The sequence below is a fragment of the Camellia sinensis genome, chromosome 2 (genome assembly GCF_055761805.1).
Source record: "Camellia sinensis isolate YWXY chromosome 2, ASM5576180v1, whole genome shotgun sequence".
Classification (NCBI taxonomy): Eukaryota; Viridiplantae; Streptophyta; class Magnoliopsida; order Ericales; family Theaceae; genus Camellia; species Camellia sinensis.
The window spans coordinates 66970655-66997532 of NC_138962.1; the positions used below are offsets into that span (position 1 = coordinate 66970655).

Sequence of the window (26878 nt, forward strand, 5' to 3'; positions counted from 1 at the left end):
TCTGCTGATGCCAATATCACACAGAGCATTTTGAGAGAAAAAAAATACTTTTGTTGATTCCTTAATTTGTAAAAGTCAAGACAACAAATTAAATGAAGACAATTGAATGAAAAGATAATACACCATGAACCCCAAATTACAAGTAGACTCTGAACCAAAAAGAAAAAAGGACCACGCAGCCAATTTCTCAAAGCAATGGCGAAGCTTTCTTTGCAAATTTTGTAACCCTCACTTCTCATTGCATTGACAATGACAGAAACTGGGTCTCGAAACTAGTCCATTTTTGTGTCATTTCAAAACTTGTATCGGCTAAAAGTGTTGCACCCTGAATTTCCACTCCCATTTTACAGGGTCATAAGACACAAACTCAGCACCTTGTTCTATTGCCTTCTTCATTAGCATCTCTCTGTATTTATCAACCTTAGGTCCATTTATGTACTGTTTCCCTGTCTTTTTGTCAATGCATTTGATGTTAAGAAGAGTGACCTCGGCAGGCTTATTCAGACCTTGCCCCACTGGAGGTTTCTTGCTCTCATCCATGTAGACAGTCAGTTCGCGATTATCAAAATGAATGTGGTAATCTAGATCAAGCTGTCGCACGTCTGTGTCACCAAGAAACTTGATGTTTCCACAGCCATGGCGTCCAACCACAAAGTTGTTCACACGACAGCAAAACCCTGGCTCGGCCCTTTCCTTCACTGCCAGCTCGTGGATTTGTGGTTCTGTATAGTACCCAGAGCGTTGCAGCTGTGGCATTAATGCCTCAACATCGGTCTCTTGTTCTTGCAGAATTGCAGCCTCACCAGCTTTGCACCCTGTGGATGTAATAATATGCAAGGCTTCTTTCTCAGTGAAAGTAATATTACACGGATCGTTGGGCTTATGATTGGATTTGATAGAACTAGTGCCCTCCTTGTCAGCACTATTTTCAGATACGCTCCCTGCAAAATTGTTGGAAAGAATACATATAAACTTGCAAAACCCAGTACTAGTGTATGAAATGTAGTAAAATGAAAATATGAGCCTATCAGAATACAAAAAAGATACCGTACCATCAACCGCCACCCACAGCCCTCACCTTCCCCAATCAAACATAAATATTGGTCATTATAAGGCCATTGTGTAAAGTCCCCAATTGGAGGAGGCCCGTATTTTTCTAATCCTCATATATATTCTATTTTATAAAGCACACAACTCACTTGGTTAAAGCTTTGTCACGCAATTTAAAAAAAAAAATCACAGCATCAACATAATTTTCCCAAATTTTATCTTTGCCTAATAGTTATTGTAAGGACCAAAAAGTAGAATCAATAAAACAATAGACTCTCTCTCTCTCTCTCTCTCTCTCTCTCTCACCCATGATATCCCTAACAGTTTCAATTGCATACTATCTGCAGACGGTAGTGTGCAAATACTCTTCTAGTATACATATCCACATCAAGTATAATGCTTTCAAGAAAAAGAAAAAGAAAAAGAAAAAAAAAACTACTCCTGCAAAAAATAAATTAAAATAGATGCATTTAAATTAATATTAAGAACCAAAAGGCCTCATTTTGAGATTCCGCCTTAGGTCCCCAGAAGTGTTGGGCATCACCCCAATTTTCAGAAACAAAACAAGGAAATTGCTTGGTATTTAACAAATCCAGTTCACAAATATGATTAATTAGTGAATTATATTAAAGGAAGTTAATTTCATTTCACTATTTGTACATTTTTCAAAAGGATTCTTTTGCATTTTTAATTATTTGGTCACTTCTCAACAAGATTCTCTACCTGTTATAATTAATAAGAATCAAAGTGGAGGTGGATGTCAAAGATACAGAAATATACATACAGCATCAGCCAAAACTGTCTTATTTTGTAACAGAAAAAACATCAATTATGGACAAATCTACTTCAACACAAGACATATATATACATATATATGTAGGGATTGAACGAAGTCTGTTTCTCATGTTCTTTGTTTTCATATTTGTGCTTTCAGAAACAAAAACATCGAAAAGGTTCATGAGCACTCATAATTTTCATGTTGCTTTCATTTTTGTGCAAAAACTGTTTCCGAAAATTTTGAAAATAACTTTTTGGTGTTCCCTAAAACGGGGGTTGTTTTAAGGGAAAAAAAAATCCTAAAACAATTTTAGGAAACAATTAGCCAAACTAATTTGTGTTTTTTGGAAAGTGAAATTATAAAACAGAAAACAAAAACACAAGCAAACAGTCCAAAAAACTGATTTCTGTTTCCTCAATTTTATATTCTTAATGATATTTTGCAACACGAAAAGCTGAATGTATGAAACCATTTAAAGCATGGTGCAGACACCACTGCAGAGATTCTACCTTAACGCTATGTTTGGATGGGGAATTTGGGAGAGGATTTGGAAAGGGAAAAGGAAAAGAAAAAGATTAGTGAAATGTAAATAAAATATACTTACATTTCACTTAGTTTTACACACTTTTTTCCTTTCCCTTTCCAAATTCCTCCCTAAATCCCCTAACCAAACACAAGCTAAATGAAATGGTATAAGTAGAAAATTTTAAAAACAGCACAATTGTACTCTTGGATGCAGGAGAGAGAGAAAAAAAAGAAGCCAGAATAGAAACTACGATACACCCTTACAAAATGAAAAATGAACACAAGTCGCTTGTGTAAACAATGCCTAGACAAGAAAGTTTAGGATACCCATCGGCGCTTCCCCTAAATTAATTATTCAACACCTAAGCATGCAAAACTTTTGCCTGAAGGAGAATTGAATCTAACAAGCAAGACATAACATGATTCAATAATATCATACCTTAGTCATAACATAACTACTACATATTATTGCAAGATCGCTAATATGACAATTACACACATACATGATGTTATAACTTCATAAAAAAAGGAAGCACTCACCATTATTATATATATGAACATAAGATGCACGCAGCAGTGGAGACATTTTTTCATTGTTCGGCCTCTGGGGCCATTGTTCAGCAGGATTAATAACCAAAGCCCTTGGATTCTCCCTTGGAACAAATAAAGTGCCAGCCTTGGGTGCAGTAGGCATTTCTCCATCATTACTGAAAAATGGCACCTGTATACAACAGTTGGGCAACAGAAGCATTAATGTAAAAGATCTCAGTGGCTTGGTTGAACAGGTTACAAGAGTGTAAAATGCAACTTGTGTTTTGACAATCCTCACCTTTGGGCCATCACTTTTGGGATCATATTTCCGAGCTGGCAACCTAATCCGTCTTTGAGACAAGTGTCGAGATCTCAGCAAGGATGACAGTCTGACAGGAGCAGCAGGCTTGTCAAACACCTGTTTTGAAGAAAGAATGTCATGCACAAAATTCACTTTCAGCAAAACAGACAGCTACAAGTACATAGTTCACAGAATATGATACATGAGTATGGTACTATGAGTGTTTTTACACACAACATAACATAACACTGCCACTTTTTTGGATCTATACAAATATAACTGCCTTTGTTTAAGCTAATTTTGTGAAAGCATGGTCAAATTCCATACTTCAATTTGTAGGTCCCATTTGAAATTTTATGCTGTATATCTTCAACACCAAGTGTTCATATTTTTGGCCTGACAAGCCAATATCCACAAACTTTCATCACAAACACATACACGCTGTTCTCTAGAAAATATGTAAGTATAACTATTTACACGTTCTTTAGTTTTAGCACTGCCCATATCCCATATCCCTTTCAAAATGCAGTTTTTCTTGTGTGTGTTCCTTCCTTATATAGAGCACATACATATAACCAACCATATATCATTCCTAAGAATCAGTCATGCCCAAGATGCAGTGTTCTTGTCAAAATGTAATACTCATGCACATGTCCACATTTTTTTTTTTCATACATAGATATTCACTAAGCGCACCAAGAGGGACCCAACCTCTATTGTTCATAGCTCAGAATTGATGCAGGGAAGTGTATCGGAAAGAAAAGCAAACAACAAGATCGAACCACAAACAAATCCGAACTAGAGATAATCTTTCTACAAACGAACAATATTGAGAAAACTATCAATTTTTCTTAATCAAATATAAACTGTATTGCACTAAGGCTTATATTTTTATTTATACTAAAATAATTCTTGCTAATCAAGAAAATCTAAAAAGAAAAAGATATATTCTTGCTAGTCAAGAATATTTAAAACAGAAAATATTAATTTTTTTAAAACAAGAAAACTAAATAGGCAACCTAAATAAATAGGAAACTAAATATTTTAGTCTTAAATAATAATTATAAATTTATAATTATATACTAAAAAAAACATATAATTTATAAATTCTAATCTGCATCAAGAATGAAGAAAGTAAATCCATACAAAAGCATTCTATTGTATCCAACAATAGAAAGGTTTAGAGATATCAGACTTACAGGCATGCTAGAAATTCCATATCGAATTGAGGGTGTGGATCCAGGGTGAGCAATTGACAACTGAGGCATTGCAGGTAAAGCTCCAAAAGGACTCACAACTGGCGCTGGCTGCACTACCACAGTGCTCTGAGTGGAAGACCTGAGATACATGTAATTACACATTAAACCATTGCAAAGAACAAGGCATTAAGCCAACAAACGAGTTACAAATCTTTCATTATATCTCAAGGCATTAAGCCAACAAACGAGTTACAAATCTTTCATTATATCTCAACGTATATACTTGAAGAAAAAAATCTTGCATTTTTAGTTTAAAACAAGGAAATTGGTTTGGTTCTAAATATGAAGTTTGGACATCTAGTAGCAATGTATGTAATCATTCCATTAATTTCAAGGCAGTTAAAATGAGTCCATCGTATTCTTGATGGTACACAAATAAGTATGTTTCTTTGCTTAACAAATTTTATAATAAGGACTGAGAGGGAGATTTTATGAGCTGGAAATGGGCCATGGTAAGGGCCGGGCAAGTTGAAGGCCGAGCACGTTTGGGCCAGGATAGCTTTGGGCTTGCACGGAGATGGGGCTGCTCGGCTAAAGCCCGAGACCAAGCTACTTGAACTTGCACAGGTGGGAACCGTGCTACCTGCGTTGCTTGGCAGGAAGGCTCGCGCCTTTAGCTCGGCAAGAAGGCCTTTGTTTTACCCGCGTGACCTATTTCGAGCTCGGCTCTGCCGGAATGCAACTGAGCTCGGTCGGTATGGAGTTCGGCTAGTGAGCATTCGGGCATGCGGCGCAGCACGGCCGTGTGAGGCTGAGGTGATTCCGCAGGTCTGCCGGGCTCCGCCAAGATATCCTGACAGTTTGGTTAGGTGGTGATTGCTGGATTTGTGCTGACAGATGGGATAGCAGCACCACGTGTCGAGAGACTAATGGGAGTAGATTTGGGACGCAGAAGGTATATAAGCGTGTCTGCGCCCCCCATGCTGAGGCAGATGATCATTTGGTGAGATATACTTAGACATTTAACTCTCTCCTCTCTCTCTCTATCCCTGAGTGTGTGCTAACTTGACCGTCGGAGGGGTTTTCCGGCCACACACCGCCAGGTAGCTCACTGCCGTTGTGTTCGCAGGTCGATCGGACAGACAGGGAGCTTGGAAGAAAGGAGTACGGGCTCGCCGGAATATTTACTCCCCGTACAATTGGCGCCGTCTATGGGAACTTGATAGACAAAACCTTGTCTTCCCAGCTCATCTAATCGCCGTCCATGGCGAACAACGAAGAGATTCCGTTGTCCGCCATCGACGGAGTTATCCCGGAGTCAGCCAGACGGAGAGAAGGACACCCCGCCATTCCTCCGATGGCGGACTTGGAGACTTCTCTAGGAGGACATTCAAGAGACGCGCGGGATAAGCGCAGAAGAAGCTTTGGTCATTCTCGGAGTCCAGACGGTCACCGGCGGCGGAGAGAATCGCACGCCAGACGTCTGGAACACAAGCTAAGGGACCAAGACGCCGTCATCCGGAGAATAGCGGCGGAGATGGAGGATCTTAAACGGCATGTCAAAATGAAGGGTGTAGCTGGAGTGGGAGACCACAGTGAGCACACCCAACCCCGCCGTTCAGGCAGTCAGAGCCAGCGGCACACTTTGTCCCTCTCAATCACCAGAAGTTACAAGGTTGGAGATTCCGACGCGCCCGTAGAGAAGTCTAGCGCGCATTATAGCACTTACCAACCCTCGCGTCCGGCGACGACGTCAAGGTTGCCCTAAAGACAGCTTTCCTCTGCCCAGAATAGACCAGCTTGCCGATCTAACGGCCGGACATAACAGGCTTAGTTTTTTGGATTCCTACCGCGACTATCATCAGATTGCCATGCATGGCCCCGACTGTGAGATCACCTCTTTCACGACTCCAAGGGGACTCTTCTGCTACCGAGTCATGCATTTTGGTTTGAAGAACGCCGGGGCAACTTTCCAAAGGATGGTGACCAAGATGTTCGCTCCTCTGCTAGGCCGGACAATGGAGGCTTATATTGATGATATGGTGGTCAAAAGCCGACATCAAGAAGACCACTTGTCCAACTTGGCCGAGACATTCGCCATTCTCAAACGACACAAGCTACGCCTGAATGCGTCCAAGTGTGCCTTTGGCGTGGGATCCGGAAAATTCTTAGGCTTCCTAGTCACAAATCGAGGCATCGAGGCAGACCCCACACAAATCAGAGCCGTACAAGAATTAAAGCAGCCAAGCTCAGCTAAGGACGTGCAACATCTGGCCGGAATGGCCGCCGTGCTTAACCGATTCATAAGCCGGTCATCAGATCGCTGCCGCCCTTTCTTTCAAGCTTTGAAATCAAAGTTCTCATGGGATGAAGAATGTGACCGGGCTTTGGCCGAGCTCAAGGAGTATCTGTCTTCAGCACCACTGTTGGTAACACCGAAGCCCGGCGAGGAACTTTACCTTTATCTGGCCGTTTCTCAGCATGCAGTTAGTGCGGTGCTTGTCCGGTCGGAAGAAATCAAGCACCTCCCTATCTTCTACGTAAGTAAAACCTTGCTACCGGCAGAGTCGAGATACTTGCCGCTAGAAAAACTTGCGTTGGCATTGATAATGGCCTCCGGGAAGTTGGCGCACTATTTCCATGCTCATACAATCATTGTTTTGACCGAGTTTCCCCTCAAAGCTTTGTTCGAGCGGGCGGACTTCTCCGATCGAATTCTCAAGTGGGCGGTCGAATTGGGACAGTTTGACGTCAAGTTCCAGCCACGCACTGCCATAAAGGCCCAGACATTGGCCGATTTTGTTGCTGAATTCTCACCCGGGATTCATCCCGTCTGCCCGGTGGATCTTGCAGCGGCAGCCGAGGAGGTGAGTGCAGATTTAATCGAAGTAACACAGCAAGGCGATGTTGGCGACGCGGAACTTGCACGCCCCGCCGAAGAACCTTCAGCTAGTACGACGCTACAGCCCGGCAATGCGACGACGAAGTTGGGTATTACCAACCAACCTGCTCTGTCTGGTGACGCATCGCCAGAAGGGGAGGAAGTAGAACCGATCAGCATTGAACCTGACGCTGCACAGCCGAGCGACCATACGCCCATCCACCTGCAAGCCTCCCAGGACCCCTCAGAATGTTGGAAGCTCTTTGTGGGCGAAATGTGGAAACTTTTCGTAGATGGGGCTTCTAACCGCCACGGTGCCGGGCTGGGCATAGTTCTGATTTCGCCAGACGGACTGACCATCAAACACTCTATCACCCTTGGATTCCCTGCATCAAACAATGAGGCTGAGTACGAGGCGCTTTTGGCCGGGCTCAAGAGCGCGCTTCAGATGCACGCATCCGAGCTAATGGTTTATAGTGATTCCCAACTTGTGGTTAACCAAGTTTCTGGGATTTACGAAGCTAAAGACGACAGAATGGCGAAGTACCAAGCTCTGGTAAGAGACCACATCAAGCGATTCCAGGCAATAAGGGTCCAACAAATTGGCCGTGAAGAAAATGGGCGAGTAGATGAATTAGCCGGCCTCGCTTCCATGGTCGATAGCACATCTCCCAGCCCTCTCCTGATTGAATTCCTTCCGAGGCCCAGCATTGAGGAAGCCGAAAAGACAAAAGTACTCTGCATCGAGCTAGGTCCTTCCTGGATAGACCCAATTATCCTCTTCCTCAAAGATCGGACCCTTCCCATCGATAAAAAGAAAGCACATAAAGTCCGGGTGAAGTCAGAGCGGTTTTGGCTCTCTTTATCTAGCGCTTTATACAAGAAGTCTTTCACCGGTCCCTATCTCAAGTGTGTATACCCAAGCAGCGTGGAAGCTTTCCTGTACGAAATTCACGAAGGCATATGCGGCAGTCACATAGGGGGCAGATCTCTAGCCTACCGGGCTATCTCGCAAGGATATTGGTGGCCGTGCATGCAAGCAGACGCGCAGAAGTATGTTCGCAAATGTGAAAAGTGCCAGAAGTTTGCCCACCAAATCCACCAGCCGGCCAGGGAACTTCTTCCCCTCACCAGCCCTTGGCCCTTTGCGATGTGGGGGCTAGATATGGTGGGGCCACTCCCAACGGCACTAGGCAACCGGAAGTTCTTCATCGCAGCTACAGACTACTTCACCAAATGGGTTGAAGCTGAGCCTTTGGTAACAATCAAGGAGAAAGACGTCAAACGGTTTGTCTAGCAGAATGTGGTAACGCGGTTTGGCGTCCCCAAAATTCTGATCTCTGATAACGACACCCAATTTGACGGCCGCCTATTCAGAGGATTTTGTGAAGACTTGAAGATTGAATTCTACAACTCTACCCCGACTTACCCGCAGTCTAACGGTCAAGCCGAAGCATCAAACAAGACTATTCTTGATGGGTTGAAGAAAAGGCTTGAGAAAGCCAAGGGAAAATGGGCCGAGGAACTCCCAAGCGTTCTTTGGGCATACCGAACGACCCCGCGGCGATCCACCGGGGAAACTCCGTTTGCCTTGGCATATGGCATGGAGGCGGTCATCCCTTTGGAAGTCGGTATGCCCACCCTCTGCAGTGAAAGTTTTGAGCCCGAGCTGAACGCCGAAACCATTGCCCTGAAATTGGACCTAGTGGAAGAACGCCGGGAAAAGGCTCTCATCCATGTGGCCGCCTACCAACAAGAGCTTTCAAGAAAATACAACAAAACGGTGCACCCCAGACCGTTCAAAGTCGGCGACTGGGTTTTGAGGAAGGTCATGGGCAACGCCCTGGTGCCAGGTAAAGGCAAACTAGGGGTAAACTGGGAAGGACCCTACAAGATAACCGGTCTAGCGGGCAAGGGGGCATACCACTTGGAGGACTTGGAGGGAAGAGGAATACCCCGGCCATGGAATGCGACCAACCTCAAACTGTACTATTTTTAGTGCAAAGGAATTTTTTGCCTCACACTTCAGAATGTAATATTCTTTTTGTCAATATAATAGAAGTGTCTCATCTTTGCTTTAGCATTCAGATTGTTGTTTTTTATTTTGAGATTCCAACCGAGATGTTTTACTCCGGTTAATTGAATTGATGATTTACTCAACTTTGAGATTTCAACTAAGATGTTTTATTCCGGTTGACTGAGTTGATGATTTACTCAAATTTTTGTGAATGTCAACCGAGATGTTTTATTCTGGTTGACTAAGTTGGTGATTTGCTCAACTTTGAGATTTTCAACCTAGATGTTTTATTCCGGTTGACTAAGTTGATGATTTACTCAACTTCTTTGAACTTCAACCGAGATGTTTTACTCCGGTTGACTAAGTTGAAGATTTATTCAACTTTTGTGAAACTTCAACCGAGATGCTTTACTCCGGTTGATTGAGTTGATGATTTACTCAACTTTATGATTCAAACAGAGATGCCTTTTTTGGTTAAATAAGTTAAACAAGATGGTCTTTTTTGCCGAAGTATTTTGTCCGGCTGAAGTTATTTAGCTTGAAGACCGTGCAAACACTTGATGAAAATTGAACTTTTTCATTGATGTTCAAAATAATTACAAGAGGAGGGGCAGATAGCCCGGTTACATGTTCAAACAAAAACAAAGACAAAGAAAACTAAGCTAGAGGAAAAGGTCTGTGAATTCATCCCCGGTCGCAACCTCCAGGTCGACCGTGGTTGTGGTCTCCTGGGCGCCAGTCTTCTCCTGGCCGGCCTGATTTGGGCAGTTGTCACCCTCCGCATTCTCCTCGGCGTTTTCAGCTTCTTCTTCCTCGGTCTCAGCCTGCAACGCGCTGAAGACATCGTTGGCATAGCGCACGAGATAGGTCGGTAGGAAGGCAGCTGGAGGAGAGGCAAACACGTCGGTATCAGGTCCTTGGCCGAGCTGTTCACAAGTAGCCTTCCAGCCCGCTTTGATGAAGATGTCTTGGGTGGCATGGACCTGCTTAGTGTAGTTCTCCTCGGCCTCCTTGAAGCCGGCATTGTTTGCATCCCCTAGCTCCTCCTTTCTCGATTGCTTCAACCTCTCCAGCTCGGTCTTGAGCACATTCCTCTCTTGCTCGGCAACACCAAGCTGGCCGAGCAACTTTGAATTGTCAGAATTCGCCATCTGCAGTGATGCTTTGGACCGGCCGAGCTCGGCTTGAAGGTGTTCCACCTGGTTGGCAGAGTCGGTGGCCTTCTGCCGAAGTCGGTAAATGCCCTCCATGACCAAGTGTTGTTTCTAGATAGCCTGCAAGAAGAAGGTTCGATTAGAAAGAAAACCGAGCAAACACTTGGAAATTTTTTTGGCAAAATGTGCAAAGTTCTTACCCTGGTCATAGACTTGACCGAGGATTTCACCAGCCGAGTGTCCGGTACATGGTCGCTGCCGACCACGTTGCTCGGTAGCAGCAAGGCTTTGGTGAGGCCAAAGGCGAGCAAATGCTCCTTGTCGCCTTTGACAAAAGCTGTCGCTGGGATCTCTTTACCCCGGTACTTGAGTTGGGGCCTCCACGGCGGAGTTGGGTCAGTTATCACGGCAGGTTGCTCGGTGTTAAGCTCCGCAACTAGCTCGGCGGAAGGGTCTGCACGTGGCCTTTTGCCAGCCCAGCAGTTGTCTTTGCTGGCTTGCCCGGCGGCGGGAGACGCCAGTGCAACCACGGTCCCGCTGGATTACCCGACAGCAGGAGAGCGGGTCGGGATGCTCGGTATCTCGGTGGAGGTGACGGTGATGAGGTTCTTGATGCGGCTTCTTTTGGCCATCTCTTCTGCCTCAGTCAACCGGATGAATGGCACGTCTGGTAATGTGGGATCGGGAGGTAGAGATGGAGCACGAAGAAAGTCTGTGACTTTACTCCGGCGTGGAGCTGAATATCTATATGTCGGTGTGTAATCGAGGAGCTCGTGGCAATCCCGATTGTGGTAGCGGAGCACGGTTCTGATGGCTGCTTCGTTGAGATAATGATAGTAGGCTTGCAGGGGTTCGATTGCTACAAAGGAAAGCAGAAAAAATGTCAAGTGCAGAATAGTGAAGAAAGATAAATTGACCGAGCAGTTAGCACGGCTTACATATCTCGCCGAAATTCTTGTTGATAAACCAGCCCAGTACGTCGGCTGTTTCGTAGTTACCAGTCACCCAGAAAAAGTCATCGTCGTGCAAGTCCTTTTCTGGGGTGCCGGTCACTATCTTCTCCTTGCCCGGTCTGATTTTGAAATAATAGGCAAGGCCATCGCCTGTATGCCCGAGGGTATACTGGCGCAATATCTCGGCTAGTCCTAGGTTGGTTCCTAGCCGGTTGTTCAGTTCGTGGATCCCGTTGATTATTCTGTAAGTGTTGGTTGAGACCTGGGTTGGAGCTAGCCCGGTGCATCGCAAGAATTCATAGATCAGCGGGTTAACCGGGAAGCGGAGGCCTCCTTCTATAATGGACAGCACAGTGGTCTAATCTGTCTCATGGGGTTGTGTCCTCAACGCCGAGCTCTAAATGAACGTCGTCCGGGATACCGAATTCTTCCCGGAACGCGGCTAGAGCGACTGGGGTGTCGACCAGGAAACGGTAGCGCCCCATGTGTGGCCGGCTGGTTTTAGCTCGGCTGAGGTGGTTTGGCGCAAACTCTTGCTTGATGGCTGCTCGGTCTTAGAGAGCCTCGGAGTTGGTATGGTCCCCTTGGACTCTACAAGAAAAGAAGAGCAAGTGTAAGTGGAAGCGCGGTCGTGCAAAACGAGCTTGACTTTAGCTCGGTCAGATGGAGTGCCAGACCACCTCGGTCACGAAGGTAAATTCAGAAGCTCGGCCAGTTAAGCGGACCAGATATTAGCCCGGTCGACCGACCAAGTACTCTACCTACCTCAGTTTCTACAGAAGTTTTCCTTAAACTCGCAATTCGCTCGGTCTTGATGTTTTTTGGGATCAATAGAAGACCTGGAGCCCGGTCCGCCCCAGATCTTCAGGTGTTCATCACTGGAGCTGAAGAACAGCAAGGAGAACAAGGGACATGAGAGGGTTTTGGGGAGCTATACCCTAAAATCTATAGTTTTTGTGCCCTAGAATGTGGAATATCAAATGAAAAAGCGATAAAGATGATTCGAAGGACTTACCAGTTTAGGGACAGAAGTTGCTTCTTCGAACACGAACGCTGGAGAGGGCAAGAGTGGAAGCTGCTGAGGGCACTGGAGCTCTGGATCAACAAGAATGAAGGAGAGTCAGTAAGAACGAAAAGTGAAGGGGAGGAGACGTATAAATAGAAGTGAGAGACCGCCAAAAATTTTGAATGTGAAGGGACGTGATGGTTGGCTGCTCGAGGCCAACAACCGAGCGACGCGTGTCCCAATTAATGGCGGCGTCAAAGTTGAAAAGACAGGAAGGCGAGATGAGATGTTGGCCGAGCAAATCGAGGAACCGAGCACTGGAATTAGTGCGGTTGACGTCTTGCAAACAACAGACCAAGGAAGGGTCTACCCCGGTTGGATCATGTAATCCCAGTCACGCTTTTGCGGACGGAATTAAGGGGCAATTGAGAGGGAGATTTTATGAGCTGGAAATGGGCCATGGTAAGGGCCGGGCAAGTTGAAGGCCGAGCGCGTTTGGGCCAGGATAGCTTTGGGCTTGCACGGAGATGGGGCTGCTCGGCTAAAGCCCAAGACCGAGCTACTTGAACTTGCACAGGTGGGAACCGTGCTACTTGCGTTGCTCGGCAGGAAGGCTCGCGCCTTTAGCTCAGTAGGAAGGCCTTTGTTTTACTCGCGTGACCTATTTCGAGCTCGGCTTTGCCGGAATGCAACTGAGCTCGGTCGGTATGGAGCTCGGCTAGTGAGCATTCGGGCATGCGGCGCAGCACGGCCGTGTGAGGCCGAGGTGATTCCGCCGGTCTGCCGGGCTTCGCCAAGATATCCTGACAGTTTGGTTAGGTGGTGATTGTTGGATTTGTGCTGACAGATGGGATAGCAGCACCACGCGTCGAGAGACTAATGGGAGTAGATTTGGGACGCAGAAAGTATATAAGCGTGTCTGCGCCCCCATGCTGAGGCAGATGATCATTTGGTGAGATACACTTAGACATTCAACTCTCTCCTCTCTCTCTCTATTCCTAAGTGTGTGCTAACTTGACCGTCGGAGGGGTTTTCCAGCCACACACCACCGGGTAGCTCACTGCCGTTGTGTTCGCAGGTTGATCGGACAGACAGGGAGCTTGGAAGAAAGGAGTACAGGCTCACCGAAATATTTGCTCCCCGTACAAGGACACTCAAGGATTTATACACATGACCTTTTCTAGATTTGTCTTTGCCGGTTATGGTGGTATCAGAGTTAGAAACCAACTTGATTGTTCAATTGCTTTGTTAACGCATGACGAAGAAGAAAATTATATTTGATCACACATCCATATATCACCAGAAGTGAATACGAGGACACATGCAAACCCTGTTAACCCTAACCGTGCATGAAGAAATACATATTGATGTGATGCCTGCATGAACCAAAATTTGAATGAACCATGCAACAAATTTCCCATTAGGGTAAAAATGCAGCTCTTCGTAACTCCAACAATCTAGTAAATAACACTTGTTGGCTTCAAAAAGTTTAACAATAAGCACTTTAACGTATGTGTTTAGCCAGTTTTGGGGGTCCAACTTTGCCGAAAGTACTGTAAATACATTGTGAAATGAATTCAAACTTGGTTCAGAAACCTTCATCATTAAATTTGTGAGGAGAACAAAAAGGTGGATGAGAGGCATGGTAACAAATCATTTTCTTTCTAGTTTTTGTTTTTCCTATACTGATGTTTGTTTGATATCTGTTGAACCTTCTGTTCAGTTACTGCCTTAGTCTTGTATGTTTTTCTTTTTGTTTTCAATTTGTGACCCCTCATCTCAAAAGACAAAATACATTTTAGTCAAACAAATTCAAACTGGGCCCAGAAATCTTCATCATTAAATTTGTGAAGATAACAAGAAGTTGGATGAAAGGCATGGTAGCAAATCATTGGCTTTTTACTTTTATTTTTTTCCCATTCCTGGGGATATTGATGTTTGTTTGATGTCTATTGAACCTTATATTTCGTTGCTGCCTTGGTCTTGTATAATTTTATTATTTTATTTTTTTATTATTATTTTTAATTTGTAGCCCCTCTTCTCAAAAGCTGAAAATACATTTAATCAAACAAATTCAAACTTGGTCCAGAAAACTGTCATCAAATTTGTGAAGAGAAAAAAAAGGAGGATGAGAGGCATGGTAGCAGCAGAAGATCATTTGCATTCTGGTTTTTGTTTTTCCTATTTCTAGGGACATTGATGTTAGTTTGATATCTATTGAACCATCCAAACCCCGTTAACCCTAACCCCAAGAAACACATATGATGTGATGCATGATGAACCAAAAATTGAATAAACCATCCAACAAATCCATTAGGGTAAAAATGCAGCTCTTCTAACTCTAAGAATTTAATAACAATAAATACAATTAACAAAGCACTTGTCCCTTTGAGTAAGGGTGTGCAACATACCGAAATGCTGGGGATGATTGTGTGTTAGCAGAACTCAAGCCAGAGCCAATTCCTGAAGCTGTTCCCAGAGCTGAAGTAGAACTAAAGATAGAGGGTGACGGTCCAAGTACTGGTGAGCTGGATGAGCTAAAAAGAGACGGACAGCTATTTGGCCCAGATGCAGGGCCAGGGCCTGATGCTGTCAAAATTGAGCAAGGTGGGGATGATGTTGTCTTGAAAGTGTTTGCAAATGATGATGTGCTATAGAGTAATGAATTGAATCCAAGAACAGATGAGGATACAGAGCCTAAACAGCTAGGAGCTGGTGTTTTGGGGGCAAATGAATTATAAGGGGTTTGGGGGGGTAATGCATTTGAAATGGTTTGGGGGGCAAATCGGTTAGAAGAGGTTTGAGAGGCATATGGATTAGGAGAAGAGGTTTGAGGGGCTGACAGATTTGAAGAGGTTTGGGGGGTTAACAGATTTGAAAATGTTTTGGGGGGAAATGGAATAGGAGAAGAGGTTTGGGTGGCAAATGGATTAGGAGAAGGGGTTTGAGTGGGAAATGGATTAGGAGTAGAGGTTTGGAGGGCAAATGGATTAGGAGTAGAGGTTTGGGTGGCAAATGGATTAGGAGAAGGGGTTTGGGTTGGAAATGGATTAGGAGTAGAGGTTTGGGGGGCAAATGGATTAGGAGTAGAGGTTCGGGGAGCAAGTGGATTAGAAGAGACTGAGGAAGAGAAGGGATTGGGAGATGACTGAGTCAGTGTGGGTGAAGGACCAAAGGCGTTTGACTGTGTAGTGGAACCACCAATGCCAAAACCACCTGCAGATTGACCCACATGGCACGGGCCCCCTGAATTTGGAATCAATGAGAAAGAACAGTCAGTACAGACCATTTTCATAACAAAAGACAAGATAAAGATGAATGAAACCACTCGTGCACAGGCTAGCCTTACCTTTATCTCCCAACTGATAGTCCTCCAACCTCAGTTCTTCATGGCTTTTATCTTTGTAAACAGTCATTGCTAAAAGGGACTGCAGTTTAACAGCAGGTTGTGTTCTACTGCCACCATCTACCTCAGCAGTTGCAGTGTAAGCGGCTACTCTACTTCCTTCACGTTGACCACCAAAAGCTGAAGGTCCAAAGCTTGTGGTCCCCAATGGCGGCATCGTTGTCTGGGCTCCTGCAAAATAGATTGAGAGAATAATAATGTTTCATTGGTTATAAACAAAAGACATAAGCATGAACTAATATAGAAAGAAATATGGAAAATAACCCACCAAAGGAGGAACTCTGAGTCCCAAAAAGAGATGGAGTAGCTTCAAATATGCTGCTGCTGCCAGATGCTGAAGTTGACTGCCCATATGTTGGAGTGGTACCAAAGCCAAATCCTGTGGTACTTGATGTACCAAAGGCAGGACTGTCTGATGCTCCAAATGCAGAGGTGTTTGATGCCCCCAAAATGGATGTGTTCAATGTTCCCGATGTGTTTGAAGCACCAAATGCAGCCCCGGTCCCAAATCCAAAAGCTGGTGCACTGGACACAGCAAAAGCCGTGCCTGTGCTGCCAAAGATTGAGGTTGACGAGGAGCCAAATGTCGGAGTGCTTGCAACAGCAAAAGTTGATGTGCTAGCTGCACCAAAGGCTGGGGGACTACCAGCACCAAATGCATTTTGGGTTGATGCATCAAAGGGAGTAGATGAACCAAATGGATTGCTTCCAAAAGTAGTTTGAGTTTGTTGAAACACACTCCCAGATGAGTCAGATTGATTAGACCTTGATGCAAATCCTCCAAAAGCAGGCTTCTGTCCAAATAAACAAGATCCTACAAATATGTGACAATAACAAAAGTTTTTGATCGACATAACAAAAATTTCAGTCATAAGAAAATCAAGAGAAGGGCAGTCAAAATGCATAATCTAATAAATGAAAATGCATCATAACTACAAAGAAAGAAAAACAGTACCATAAATTTTCCATGATAAAATTATGAGATCATAATCACACAAGCTCATACCATACACTCTCAGGAAAGTACAATGAGAACTGACAAAAAGGCAAATCAAAAACCAAAGATATACATCCAAACAACAATGCATCACTCCATAAAGAGGCCTTCTTGTTTTTTTATCATTTCTTCTTTCTTTTTCTTTTTTTTTCCCCTAATATAGCAAGAACTCAAATAGAAGCAATGCTGTGTTTCTTTCTCATGTCATTACAATTATTTAAATTATATTCCCTGGCAGTTTTTAGTCATACTTAAGTCATTAAGTATGGCTAACAAATCACATTTTGTCTATTCAAATTCATGTCTACATATCCGTAAAGGTGATACAGTGTGAGCCTGACAACAAAAACCACGGTGTATCCATGTATACAACTTCTTGATCATATTAAATGACCCAATAGCCGGTGAATATCCATTGTCCACACATTGAGAGAGATTATAGCCCTTATAAGGTATAATTCCACAACGCATCACTCCATAAACACTTCAAAAAACTAAATCTGATTGAACAATGAGATCCCATGTTATATGAAGAATTAACATCTGAAAGTTGATTTTCTATTGTTTTAATTGTTAAGTTAATTCTATGTTGTTTTGGTTAATAACCATGATGATCATCACTACTTAAAACAGAAAAGTTATTTTAGGATGATAATGATGATGATGATCATAACAATAATAATTTCCAAAGATATGAACATTTTGGACAAAACATGCACATTTATTTCTTGCATCAAAATGAAAGAAGAACACACGCGGACACACACACACACACATATATATATATATATATATATAGAGAGAGAGAGAGATCTAACCTGTGAGAGATCTAACATGTGTAAAAGGCGGAAGCTCTCAAGAGTCAACATGACCCAAGATAAAGACAAATTTCATAAAAATAAACATTTAAAGGGGACCAGGGATTTTGTTTAAAAGGAGGAATTATAAAGATTTAGGGGGAGGATATCTAAAATTTTAGAGAGGGAAAATTGAAAAACATTCTAATATGAATTGAGTGGTGAATGTTGGCAATATGATCTCTTGAAGGCAAGTGTACCCAATCCATACCAAAAATAAATAAATAACTCGTAATCTTTCATCAAGCCTTGAACTCCTTTATGCTTTCAATATAATTAAAGATGCCAGATGGCTAATTTTACAAAATCTGAGAAGGCTTGATCCCTGTGCCTATGCTGCAACTCCAATCCCATGTCAAGGACCAATGGCCACTAGGTCATCAACAAGCCACACCCTACTAATCTACCACAGAAATTTCGCCCTACGACATGTAGCACTGCAAAAGCTGCATCCTACAAAAATGCATTTAGATGGAGCTCCCATAGAGTAAAACTTCATCTTCTCGTCTAAATAACAAGATGAATGTGCTTGCTTCTGATAATTTGGAAGACAACCCTGTTTTCCAAAATAAAGGGCTGTGCAATCTCAACTTGCAGGCCGAAACTGAACCGGTGTTGTTATTTCCACGACCAAACTAAAGAACAAAGAATCAGTGGGTGATTGGCCAAACAACTAACACAGGCAACGAATAAACTTTAAAAGAAAAACAATGAATTATTCAAGTACTAACCACCAAAAGACGATAGAGAACTGCCAAAAGCAGGGGCCAGAGGAGCTCCCAAAGCAGCAGTTGAACTTCCAAAAGCAGGAGACAAAGTGGCACCAAATGCTGACATGGACCCTAAAGGTGAAGAATTTGCTCCAAATACACCGGTTGAAGTTCCACCAAAAACTGACGGTCCTGTAAAGGAACCAAAAGGAGTTAATACTCTAAAATCGAATGCTTTGGGAATGAATAGATTATTACTACTTGAAGCATAGATAATGTAAGATTAGTTTGAGAGAGTGAGAGAAGCTATAGAGTGAGAGAGAGACTCTGAAATGTTTGTATTATGTTGTGTGTTTTACAAAGGGATGAAGGCTCTCTTTATAGAGAGAGAAAGGGGCATTGGATACCACACTTATCACCGAAAGCAAACACTATACAATTAATAATATAATGAAGTCTGCTATGCTAAAGCTATTCTAACACCGAAAGCAAACACTATATTTATACAATATTCTAACAGCCGAAAGCAAACACTATATTTATACAATATTCTAACAGCCCCCCGCAAACTCAAGGAGGGAAAGCATCAACCAAGTTGAGTTTGGAAACAAGATCATTGAAGCGGCCAGGAGGATGAGCCTTAGTGAAGATATCAGCGGGTTGATCGACTGAAGCAATAGGAAGAAGATGAACAGTTCCACAGGTGACATGCTGGCGAATAAAATGACAATCAATCTCAATATGTTTGGTGCGATCATGAAAAACATCATTGTGAGCAATCTGAATGGCACTCTGATTGTCACAGTAGAGAGGCGTAGGAGCAGATGAAGAAACACCCATATCAGCAAGGAGCCAGCGAAGCCAGAGAAGTTCTTGAGTAGTATCCGCAAGAGCTCGGTATTCAGCTTCGGTGCTAGAGCGGGCAGTGAGGGATTGTTTTTTGCTACGCCAAGCAAGAAGAGAATCCCCTAAGAAGAAACAGAAGCCCGTGGTGGAGCGTCGATCCGTAGGATCCCCAGCCCAATCAGCATCAGAGAAGGCACGTAGGTCAAGAGAGGAAGAAGCCGAGAAGTGAAGACCATGGAACATAGTGCCTTTGAGGTAGCGAAGGATACGGAGTAGAGCAGTATAGTGGGGAGTGCGAGGAGCCGACATGTACTGACTGACAATGTGAACAGCATAGGCAATGTCAGGACGAGTGACTGTGAGATAGACAAGACTGCCGACGAGCTGGCGATAAAGAGTAGCATCAGAGAGAAGAGTCCCATCGAGAGGAGTGAGACGAATCTGGGGATCAACCGGAGTAGAGGCAGTTTTGCAATCAGTAAGACCAGCTCGAGCCAGAAGATCGGATGCATATTTGGCCTGGGACAAATAGGAACCAGTAGAATCATGAGAGACTTCAAGGCCTAAGAAGTAGTTAAGAGTACCAAGGTCCTTCATCTCAAACTGTTGGTGGAGAAATTGTTTGAGGTGGAGAATACCAGCTTGATCATCACCAGTGATAATCATATCATCCACATACAGAAGAAGAAGAGTAGTACCATGAGAAGTAGTCCGTATAAAAAGAGCAGAGTCATAGGAGCTAGAGGTGAATCCGAAGTCATGAATGGTAGAACTGAACTTAGCAAACCAAGCACGAGGCGCTTGCTTGAGACCATAGAGAGCACGCTGTAGTTTGCAAACCTGATGAGGTTGAAAAGTGGACCCAGGTGGGGGTTGCATGTAGACCTCTTCAAGAAGATGACCATTGAGGAAAGCATTTTTGACATCCATCTGAAAGAGCCCCCAGTGGCGAGCAGTAGCAACAGCAAGTAAACTGCGAACAGAGGTAAGCCGAGCAACAGGAGAGAATGTCTCCTCATAATCAATGCCATATTCTTGGTTGAAACCCTTGGCAACAAGACGAGCTTTGTAGCGTTCAATAGAGCCATCAGAATGTGTTTTGATTTTGTAAACCCATTTGCAGCCAATCGCAGTCTTGCCAGGAGGAAGATCAACAAGATCCCAAGTATGAGCTTTGTCCAAGGCATGGAGTTCATCAGTCATAGCTTGCTGCCAAAGAGGATTAGTACAAGCCTCACGATAGGAGGTAGGTTCATAAGTAGAGAAGGCAGCAGATCCAACAATATAATCACGAAGATGAATAGGAGGTTGAGTTACCCGGTGGGGTCGACCCGTAGGAGGATCGGTGGGAGGAAGAGTCGGTGGAGAAGGAGGTGTGGCAACCAGAGGTAGACCTTCAGGTAGAGCAGGCTGGACAGGATCAGGGATGAGCAAGGGCGTCTCGATGGAGGAGGAACCTGTATCAAATTCAGCAGAGAAAAGATCGATGGAAGGATTAGTAAACAGTGCAGTAGTGGAAAGTCCGGGTAAGTGAAAGGAGGATAGCGAGGAAAACATTTGGTGTTCCCAGAAAACGACATGGCGGGAGATACGAAGACGTTTAGAGAGAGGATCCCAACAGCGAAAACCTTTATGTTCAATTCCATACCCAAGAAAGCAACAAAGACGAGAGCGAGGTTCAAGCTTGGTGTGTTCATGGGATTGAAGTAAAACAAAACAAGCAGAGCCAAAAACCCGGAGATTGGCGTAAGGAGGGGGAGTGCCATGCAGACGTTCAAAGGGAGTTTGATTATGGATGACAGGGGTAGGAGCACAGTTGATAGTGTAAACAGCAGTGAGAGCAGCTTCTCCCCAAAAGTTTTCAGGACAGGAAGAAGAGAGAAGGAGAGCGCGAGTAGTGTCAAGAATATGCCTATGTTTCCTTTCAGCGCGGCCATTTTGCTGGGACGTGCCAGCACAAGAACGATGAGGCAGTGTACCATGATGCTGAAGAAAGGAAAGGAAATCTGAATCCCGATATTCCATAGCATTGTCAGAGCGAAAAATTTTGATGGTTTTGGAGAATTGGGTGTGAACCATTTGTGCAAATCGATAATAAATGTGTTTAAGTTCAGACCTATTTTTCATGAGAAAAAGCCAAGTAAACCGGGAAAAATCATCAATAAAAACAACAAAATAGCGGGATCCCCCCATAGTAGTAGTAGGGGAGGGCCCCCAAATATCCGAATGTATAAGATCAAAAGGGGCAAGAGAAACAGAAGTACTCTTATTAAATGATAAAGCAGGTTGTTTGGCAAGTTGACAGGGTATACAATCGAAATTATCGGGAATTACATGACCCAACTGTCCACTAGAAACCAAAGACCTTAAACGAGTAACAGAAATATGCCCTAAGCGACAATGCCAAAGATGAAAGGGAGATAATAAGGAAGTAGATGTAGGAGCAGCAATCTGAGGAGAGGCAGGAACATGAAGGTGAATGAGTTCATAGAGACGTCCACGCTTACGGCCGATCCCAATAGTCTGCCCTGTCTGAGGGTCCTGTACCAAACAATCAGTAGCAGAAAAGGTGACAGTTAGACCAAGTTCACATAATTGACCAATGGAAATAAGGTTTAAGGTAAGAGCAGGGATATGATAAACGTGAGGTAGAGATAAAGAAGAGGTGGAAACAGTACCAACATGACGAACAGACATGAGGGAACCATCAGCAGTATGTATTGAGGGAATATGAGGAGATGAAGATAAGGAAGAAAAGATAGTAGAACTGGAGGTCATATGATTACAACAGGCAGAGTCAAAATACCAAGAAGAGTTACCTGGGATGACAGACAAAGCAGTAGGAGGAGGTGTACCAGATGAGGAGAGAAGTTGTTTGAGCATGGCCTCTACATCCGTTGGAGAAAAGTGAGGGGTAGATGGAGCAGGTGACTCAGAGAACCCTACAGAGGGGGCAGTGTCAGGGTGATGAGACTGATTCCCGGAAGCAGCAGCAGCAGTGTGATAAGACTGATTCCCGGAAGCAGAAGTAGCAGTGTGATGAGACTGGTTGCCGGAACGATGAAAACTTCCCCGGGAAGAGCCACCGCGAGAGGAGTGGCTATTGGAGGATGAGCGAGATGGATTGCGAAAACAATCCTGTTGCAGATGACCAGGACCAAGTTTGTTGCAGTAGCGGCAGGATCTGACGGGGCAATTGACCAGGAGATGGGTTGAAGGAAGGCCCCGATTCTGACAATAGAGGCAAGCAGTTGTCCGCTGGGTAAATGATGGCCGGGACGGAGGAGTGGCAAGAACAGAGTCCACATGATGAGTTTGAAGAGTACCTAGACGAGTCTCCTCTGATAGCAACTCAGAAATGGCTTGTTCAAGAGTGGGCAAGGGATGGCGATGAAGCAGAGAGGCACGTACGGGCTCAAAAGAGGGGGTAAGAGCCATGAGAAATTGCACCAACCTCTGCTGGTTGCGATGGTTAGTAAATAAAACTGCATCTTCGGGGTCATGCCAGGTTGGTTCTGAAAGAGCAAGCTGATCCCAAACAGAGTATATTTGAGAAAGGAAGTCATTAATGGACTGAGTGGATTCTTGACGCATGCGGTGAAGTTGGTTCTGAAGTTGATATTGATGGGCAAGACCAGTAGTCTGGTATCGTTCTTTCAAAAAATCCCAGATGTCTTTCGCAGGAGTAGTTACAGAGTCAAGCTGAAACCGGCCAAATTGAAGACTGATAGAGGTAACAGAGGTATTACGAAACCAGGTAATGATTTGGTAATTCTTACTGTCCCATTCCTCAAGTCGGTCTTCATATGTAGCAGTAAGAACAGGAGTTTCAGTAGTGGCACTGTCTTTGACTGGTTTAGTCACATCCCCGGTGACAATTCGCCAGAGCTTCTTGCCTTTAAGAAAGGAAGACATGGCTTGGGCCCACAGAACATAGTTTGAACCATTCAGAATAACGGAAATGGGATGGGAGGTGTCAAGACGATCCATAATACTAGTTAAGTAGGATTAAAGCAACAGGAAGAGACCTGTAGGAGCAAAATTTGGTAAAACAGAGTGTACCAGTGAGTCCGGAAGGTCGAAAATAGCCAGAAAAGGCTGCTGGACAGAGATGATGTCAGCGATGATGTCAGCGGCGCACGTTAGCAGAGTGCAGGGAGGAGCACGTTAGCAGAAAGGCGGCGGCGCACGGTAGCGAAACAGGCGCAGGCGCGGCGCACAATAGCCGTTTTGGCGCACGCGGGTGCAATGTAGTGAAGCGGCGCACGAAAGGCGCACGATAGCAGGCGCGGCGTACGGGAGTGGCAGGGCTGACGTCAGCCGCGGTTGTGTGGGCGCGTGGAGGCGCGTGGCGAAGGTGAGTGGCAACAGATGGCGCGTGCGGGCGCGTGTGAGAGTGGTGGCGGAGCTGGTGACGCGCCGAAGGTAAAGGCGGCGCGTGTGGGCGCGTGGAGGGTGTTCTGAGAACGGGCTAGGTGCCGTTGGAATCGTGAGAAAATTCCGAGCGTTTTGATGTATGCCACTGTGTACGGGACTAAACACAAAAATTGAAAATTGCCAGAAATGTAACACTGGGCTCTGATACCATGTAAGATTAGTTTGAGAGAGTGAGAGAAGCTATAGAGTGAGAGAGAGACTCTGAAATGTTTGTATTATGTTGTGTGTTTTACAAAGGGATGAAGGCTCTCTTTATAGAGAGAGAAAGGGGCATTGGATACCACACTTATCACCGAAAGCAAACACTATACAATTAATAATATAATGAAGTCTGCTATGCTAAAGCTATTCTAACACCGAAAGCAAACACTATATTTATACAATATTCTAACAGCCGAAAGCAAACACTATATTTATACAATATTCTAACAGATAATTCTAAAAGTGAGTCGAACCCATATCAGATATGGATACTCTTCAGATACTCACGAATTCGTAGCAGACACTTCCTAAAAGTATCCATTAACTTTAAGAAGTATTGGATACTTTTCGGACACTCAAGCTCACGTATCCAAACTACTCCAAAAACTATTATGAAATTGAGATTGCAATAATCTTTGCATAGAATTAGAGTATAATAATTGTTAGAATAAACACAAGAATAGTTTCTCAACATTTTTCGTTTCTTACCAAACAAGAAAAATAAGAAGATTACCACCATATTCTTTAAGGAAAAAAAAAAAAAAAACAACTTCAACGCACATAACCGACATCAAATTCAAAATTTGTGTATCAAAATCCCAAAAATCAGCCACAAACGTTGAATAAACCAACATTATCTCAATAAGAACATTCCAATTAGATGCAAATACAAGTGCATTAATTTGAATTGAATTGAATTTAAATAGGTTTTACTTATACAGAGATTCTGAAATACAGAGTAAGAACTTACGAGTAGTGGAACCGAACATCTTGAGAGAGCCTGGGAAAAAAAAGGAATCAAAGCGATTCAGAGACAGAGTCGAACAGATAACAAGAAACCCAGAAAGAGATTTGAGAATATGCTGCTGGAACAATGTGCTACCCAACGTAGCGTACTTCAATATAAATAGATGAGTGAGTCAGAGAGCGAGTCCACCACCGAGTTGCTTACTTTTGAAGCCAACATAGCGTATTCTCTCAGTGTACCTCGAACCGACTTAACCGTTACAATCGATATGCGAAAGCGTGTTCGTTTTGTGAATTTTTCCAATTCAGTCCTCTTGTTTTAGTTTATTATGATATGTTGCCCACACATTTCGATTTTGATCTTTTCATTGGAGGCCTTACTATTGAGCAAAGCAACCGTAAAATCCACAAATTGAATCCGTCGAGTCTAATTTGATATGTTTGGTTTAATTTTTCAAATCTTTGATTCGGATTTAATTTAGAAAATTGAGAACTGTTTTTGCAGATCAATTTTGAATTATTTTTTACAATTCTGGATTAAAATCGATTTGGACTGCATGTAACTTTAATCATATATATATATACCATTTACATTAAAAAAAACATGTTGCAAACTATCCTAAATCTCCTCATAATCAATAGGAAAAAAAAAAAAAAGACCTTGACATTTCAATCTGTAACATAAGGTGAAAAAAAAAATTAAAATTTCTTGGATATTGTTTGGTTTAATTTTTAAATTAACTTTTGGATTGAAAAATCAAAAAATATGTTTGTTTTATCGTTTTTTAAAATTGTTTTCAAAATTATTTTTTCTCTTTCCACTCATTATCTCACATTCTACATATCAATCAATTAATTTTTTTTCTCACATCCATCTATTTAACTAATTTTTTTTTTTTTACAAATCATTCAAAAATTATTTTCAAAAGTCATAATCAAATAAGTTTTTAATTTCCAAAATACTTTTCAAAAACTTACCTTTCAAAATACAATTTAAAACTTAAATTTTTTAAAAAAACTAAATCAAACAAAGCCTGGTCTTTGAAAATTTGATCAACAAACATGTTGGGATTCACTAGTTAAAATGGTAATCATAGACATGTAGGGATGCATGTTTATATTTCAAAAAGTTATGGGCAACTTAATGTTAAAATGAAAATATTATATGATTTTTTTTTATGAACAAATTATGTAACATCGTGGTTTCAAACTAAGCCGAATCATGTTTAAATGAATTGGTTTGAATTAGTTCCATAATTTAAACGGATTGGTTTCACTCCAACTTTTAAGCTTTTTTTTTTTTCCCTTTTTTGGGTTGATTATACTTATCACTCTTATAATTTTATGGATAAATTACATATATACTTTTTAAAATTTACTTAAAATACAAATCGCCTTTTATAATTTGAAAAATTACAAATATCTTATTGTCAAAATTTTTTATTTAACACAATTAATTAAAAAATAAAATTTCTAACTGCTCTTCTATAAAATGATAAAATTACCTGAATTATTAATTGAAGTAAATTTCCGATATCATTAAAAACTATTAATTGACCTTATGATTTATTAATTAAAAAAAATCATTTGTTATGAAATTAGAAATTTCAATGAACGGGATGTAATTTTTTAGAATCACAGATTTTAATTAAACTTTAAATGATGTATTTATAATTTATCCTAACATTATTTAAATATTACTTTAGTTCTTATAGTTTCAAATTGAACAATTTGATCTCTACTAGGAGTTCTCGTAGTTCAAGTTAGGTCAGGTAACGTTCCATCCGCCATCCTTCCAAAATTAGGCGAATTGGAAAAAATCAATCCGCATCTATTTGCTTAGTTGGCGGATGCAAAATGAGAAGATTGACGGATGAATGCGATCAATTTGATAGTTTTAACTTTACAAATTTCAAGTATTTTTTCAAATTATAATTCCTTACTTTTAAGGCCTTATTTGGCCCAAATTTTGTTACTCTTCGTTATTTTTAAAATTATCAGCATATTAGACAGTGGGGGGAGATTTAAAAAAATAGTTTAAGCGATTTAAAAAGGCTTTCAACAATGTAGTCCAACCAAAATAATAAGCAAAATAAAAATTCATCAAGAAAATTATGGAATGGTTTTCTTTTCTACGGTAAGGAAAATAGAAACCCATAAAAGAAAACTATTGAATGGTTCAACCCAAGCACATTAACAAATAGATTGTTAATCCTAATAGATTAACAAACAAAAATATAAGAGAAAAGAATGGAAGAGAAGAAGAAGAGATGAAGAGAATA

General features: G+C 42.5%; 1 protein-coding gene across 2 annotated transcripts; it reads right to left on the minus strand.

The window, feature by feature from the left end:
- Window positions 1-28: 28 nt before the first annotated feature.
- LOC114302600 (nuclear pore complex protein NUP98A) lies at window positions 29-24910 on the minus strand. 2 transcript variants are annotated; one of them, XM_082914728.1, is made up of 9 exons: window positions 24601-24910; window positions 18387-18557; window positions 16070-16615; window positions 15745-15972; window positions 14807-15641; window positions 4385-4523; window positions 3183-3302; window positions 2894-3074; window positions 29-941 (listed from the first exon to the last, which is right to left on the minus strand). In XM_082914728.1, the coding sequence occupies exons 1-9, from the start codon at window positions 24617-24619 to the stop codon at window positions 310-312; spliced, it is 2871 nt and encodes a 956-aa protein (XP_082770854.1). In that variant the 5' UTR covers window positions 24620-24910; the 3' UTR covers window positions 29-309. The 2 variants fall into 2 exon arrangements, with proteins under 2 accessions (XP_082770854.1, XP_082770855.1); XM_082914729.1 differs by having other exon boundaries at window positions 16070-18290; window positions 24601-24771.
- Between the last annotated feature and the right edge of the window lie 1968 nt (window positions 24911-26878).

Bases quoted from the DNA above. Each gene is read 5' to 3' on its own strand.
- LOC114302600 (XM_082914728.1), bottom strand. The intron at 3,303-4,384 runs GTAAGTCTGATA...TCTTCAAAACAG, and splicing joins ATGGAATTTCTAGCATGCCT to GTGTTTGACAAGCCTGCTGC. The intron at 942-2,893 runs GTGAGTGCTTCC...ACAATTTTGCAG, and splicing joins TGTTCATATATATAATAATG to GGAGCGTATCTGAAAATAGT.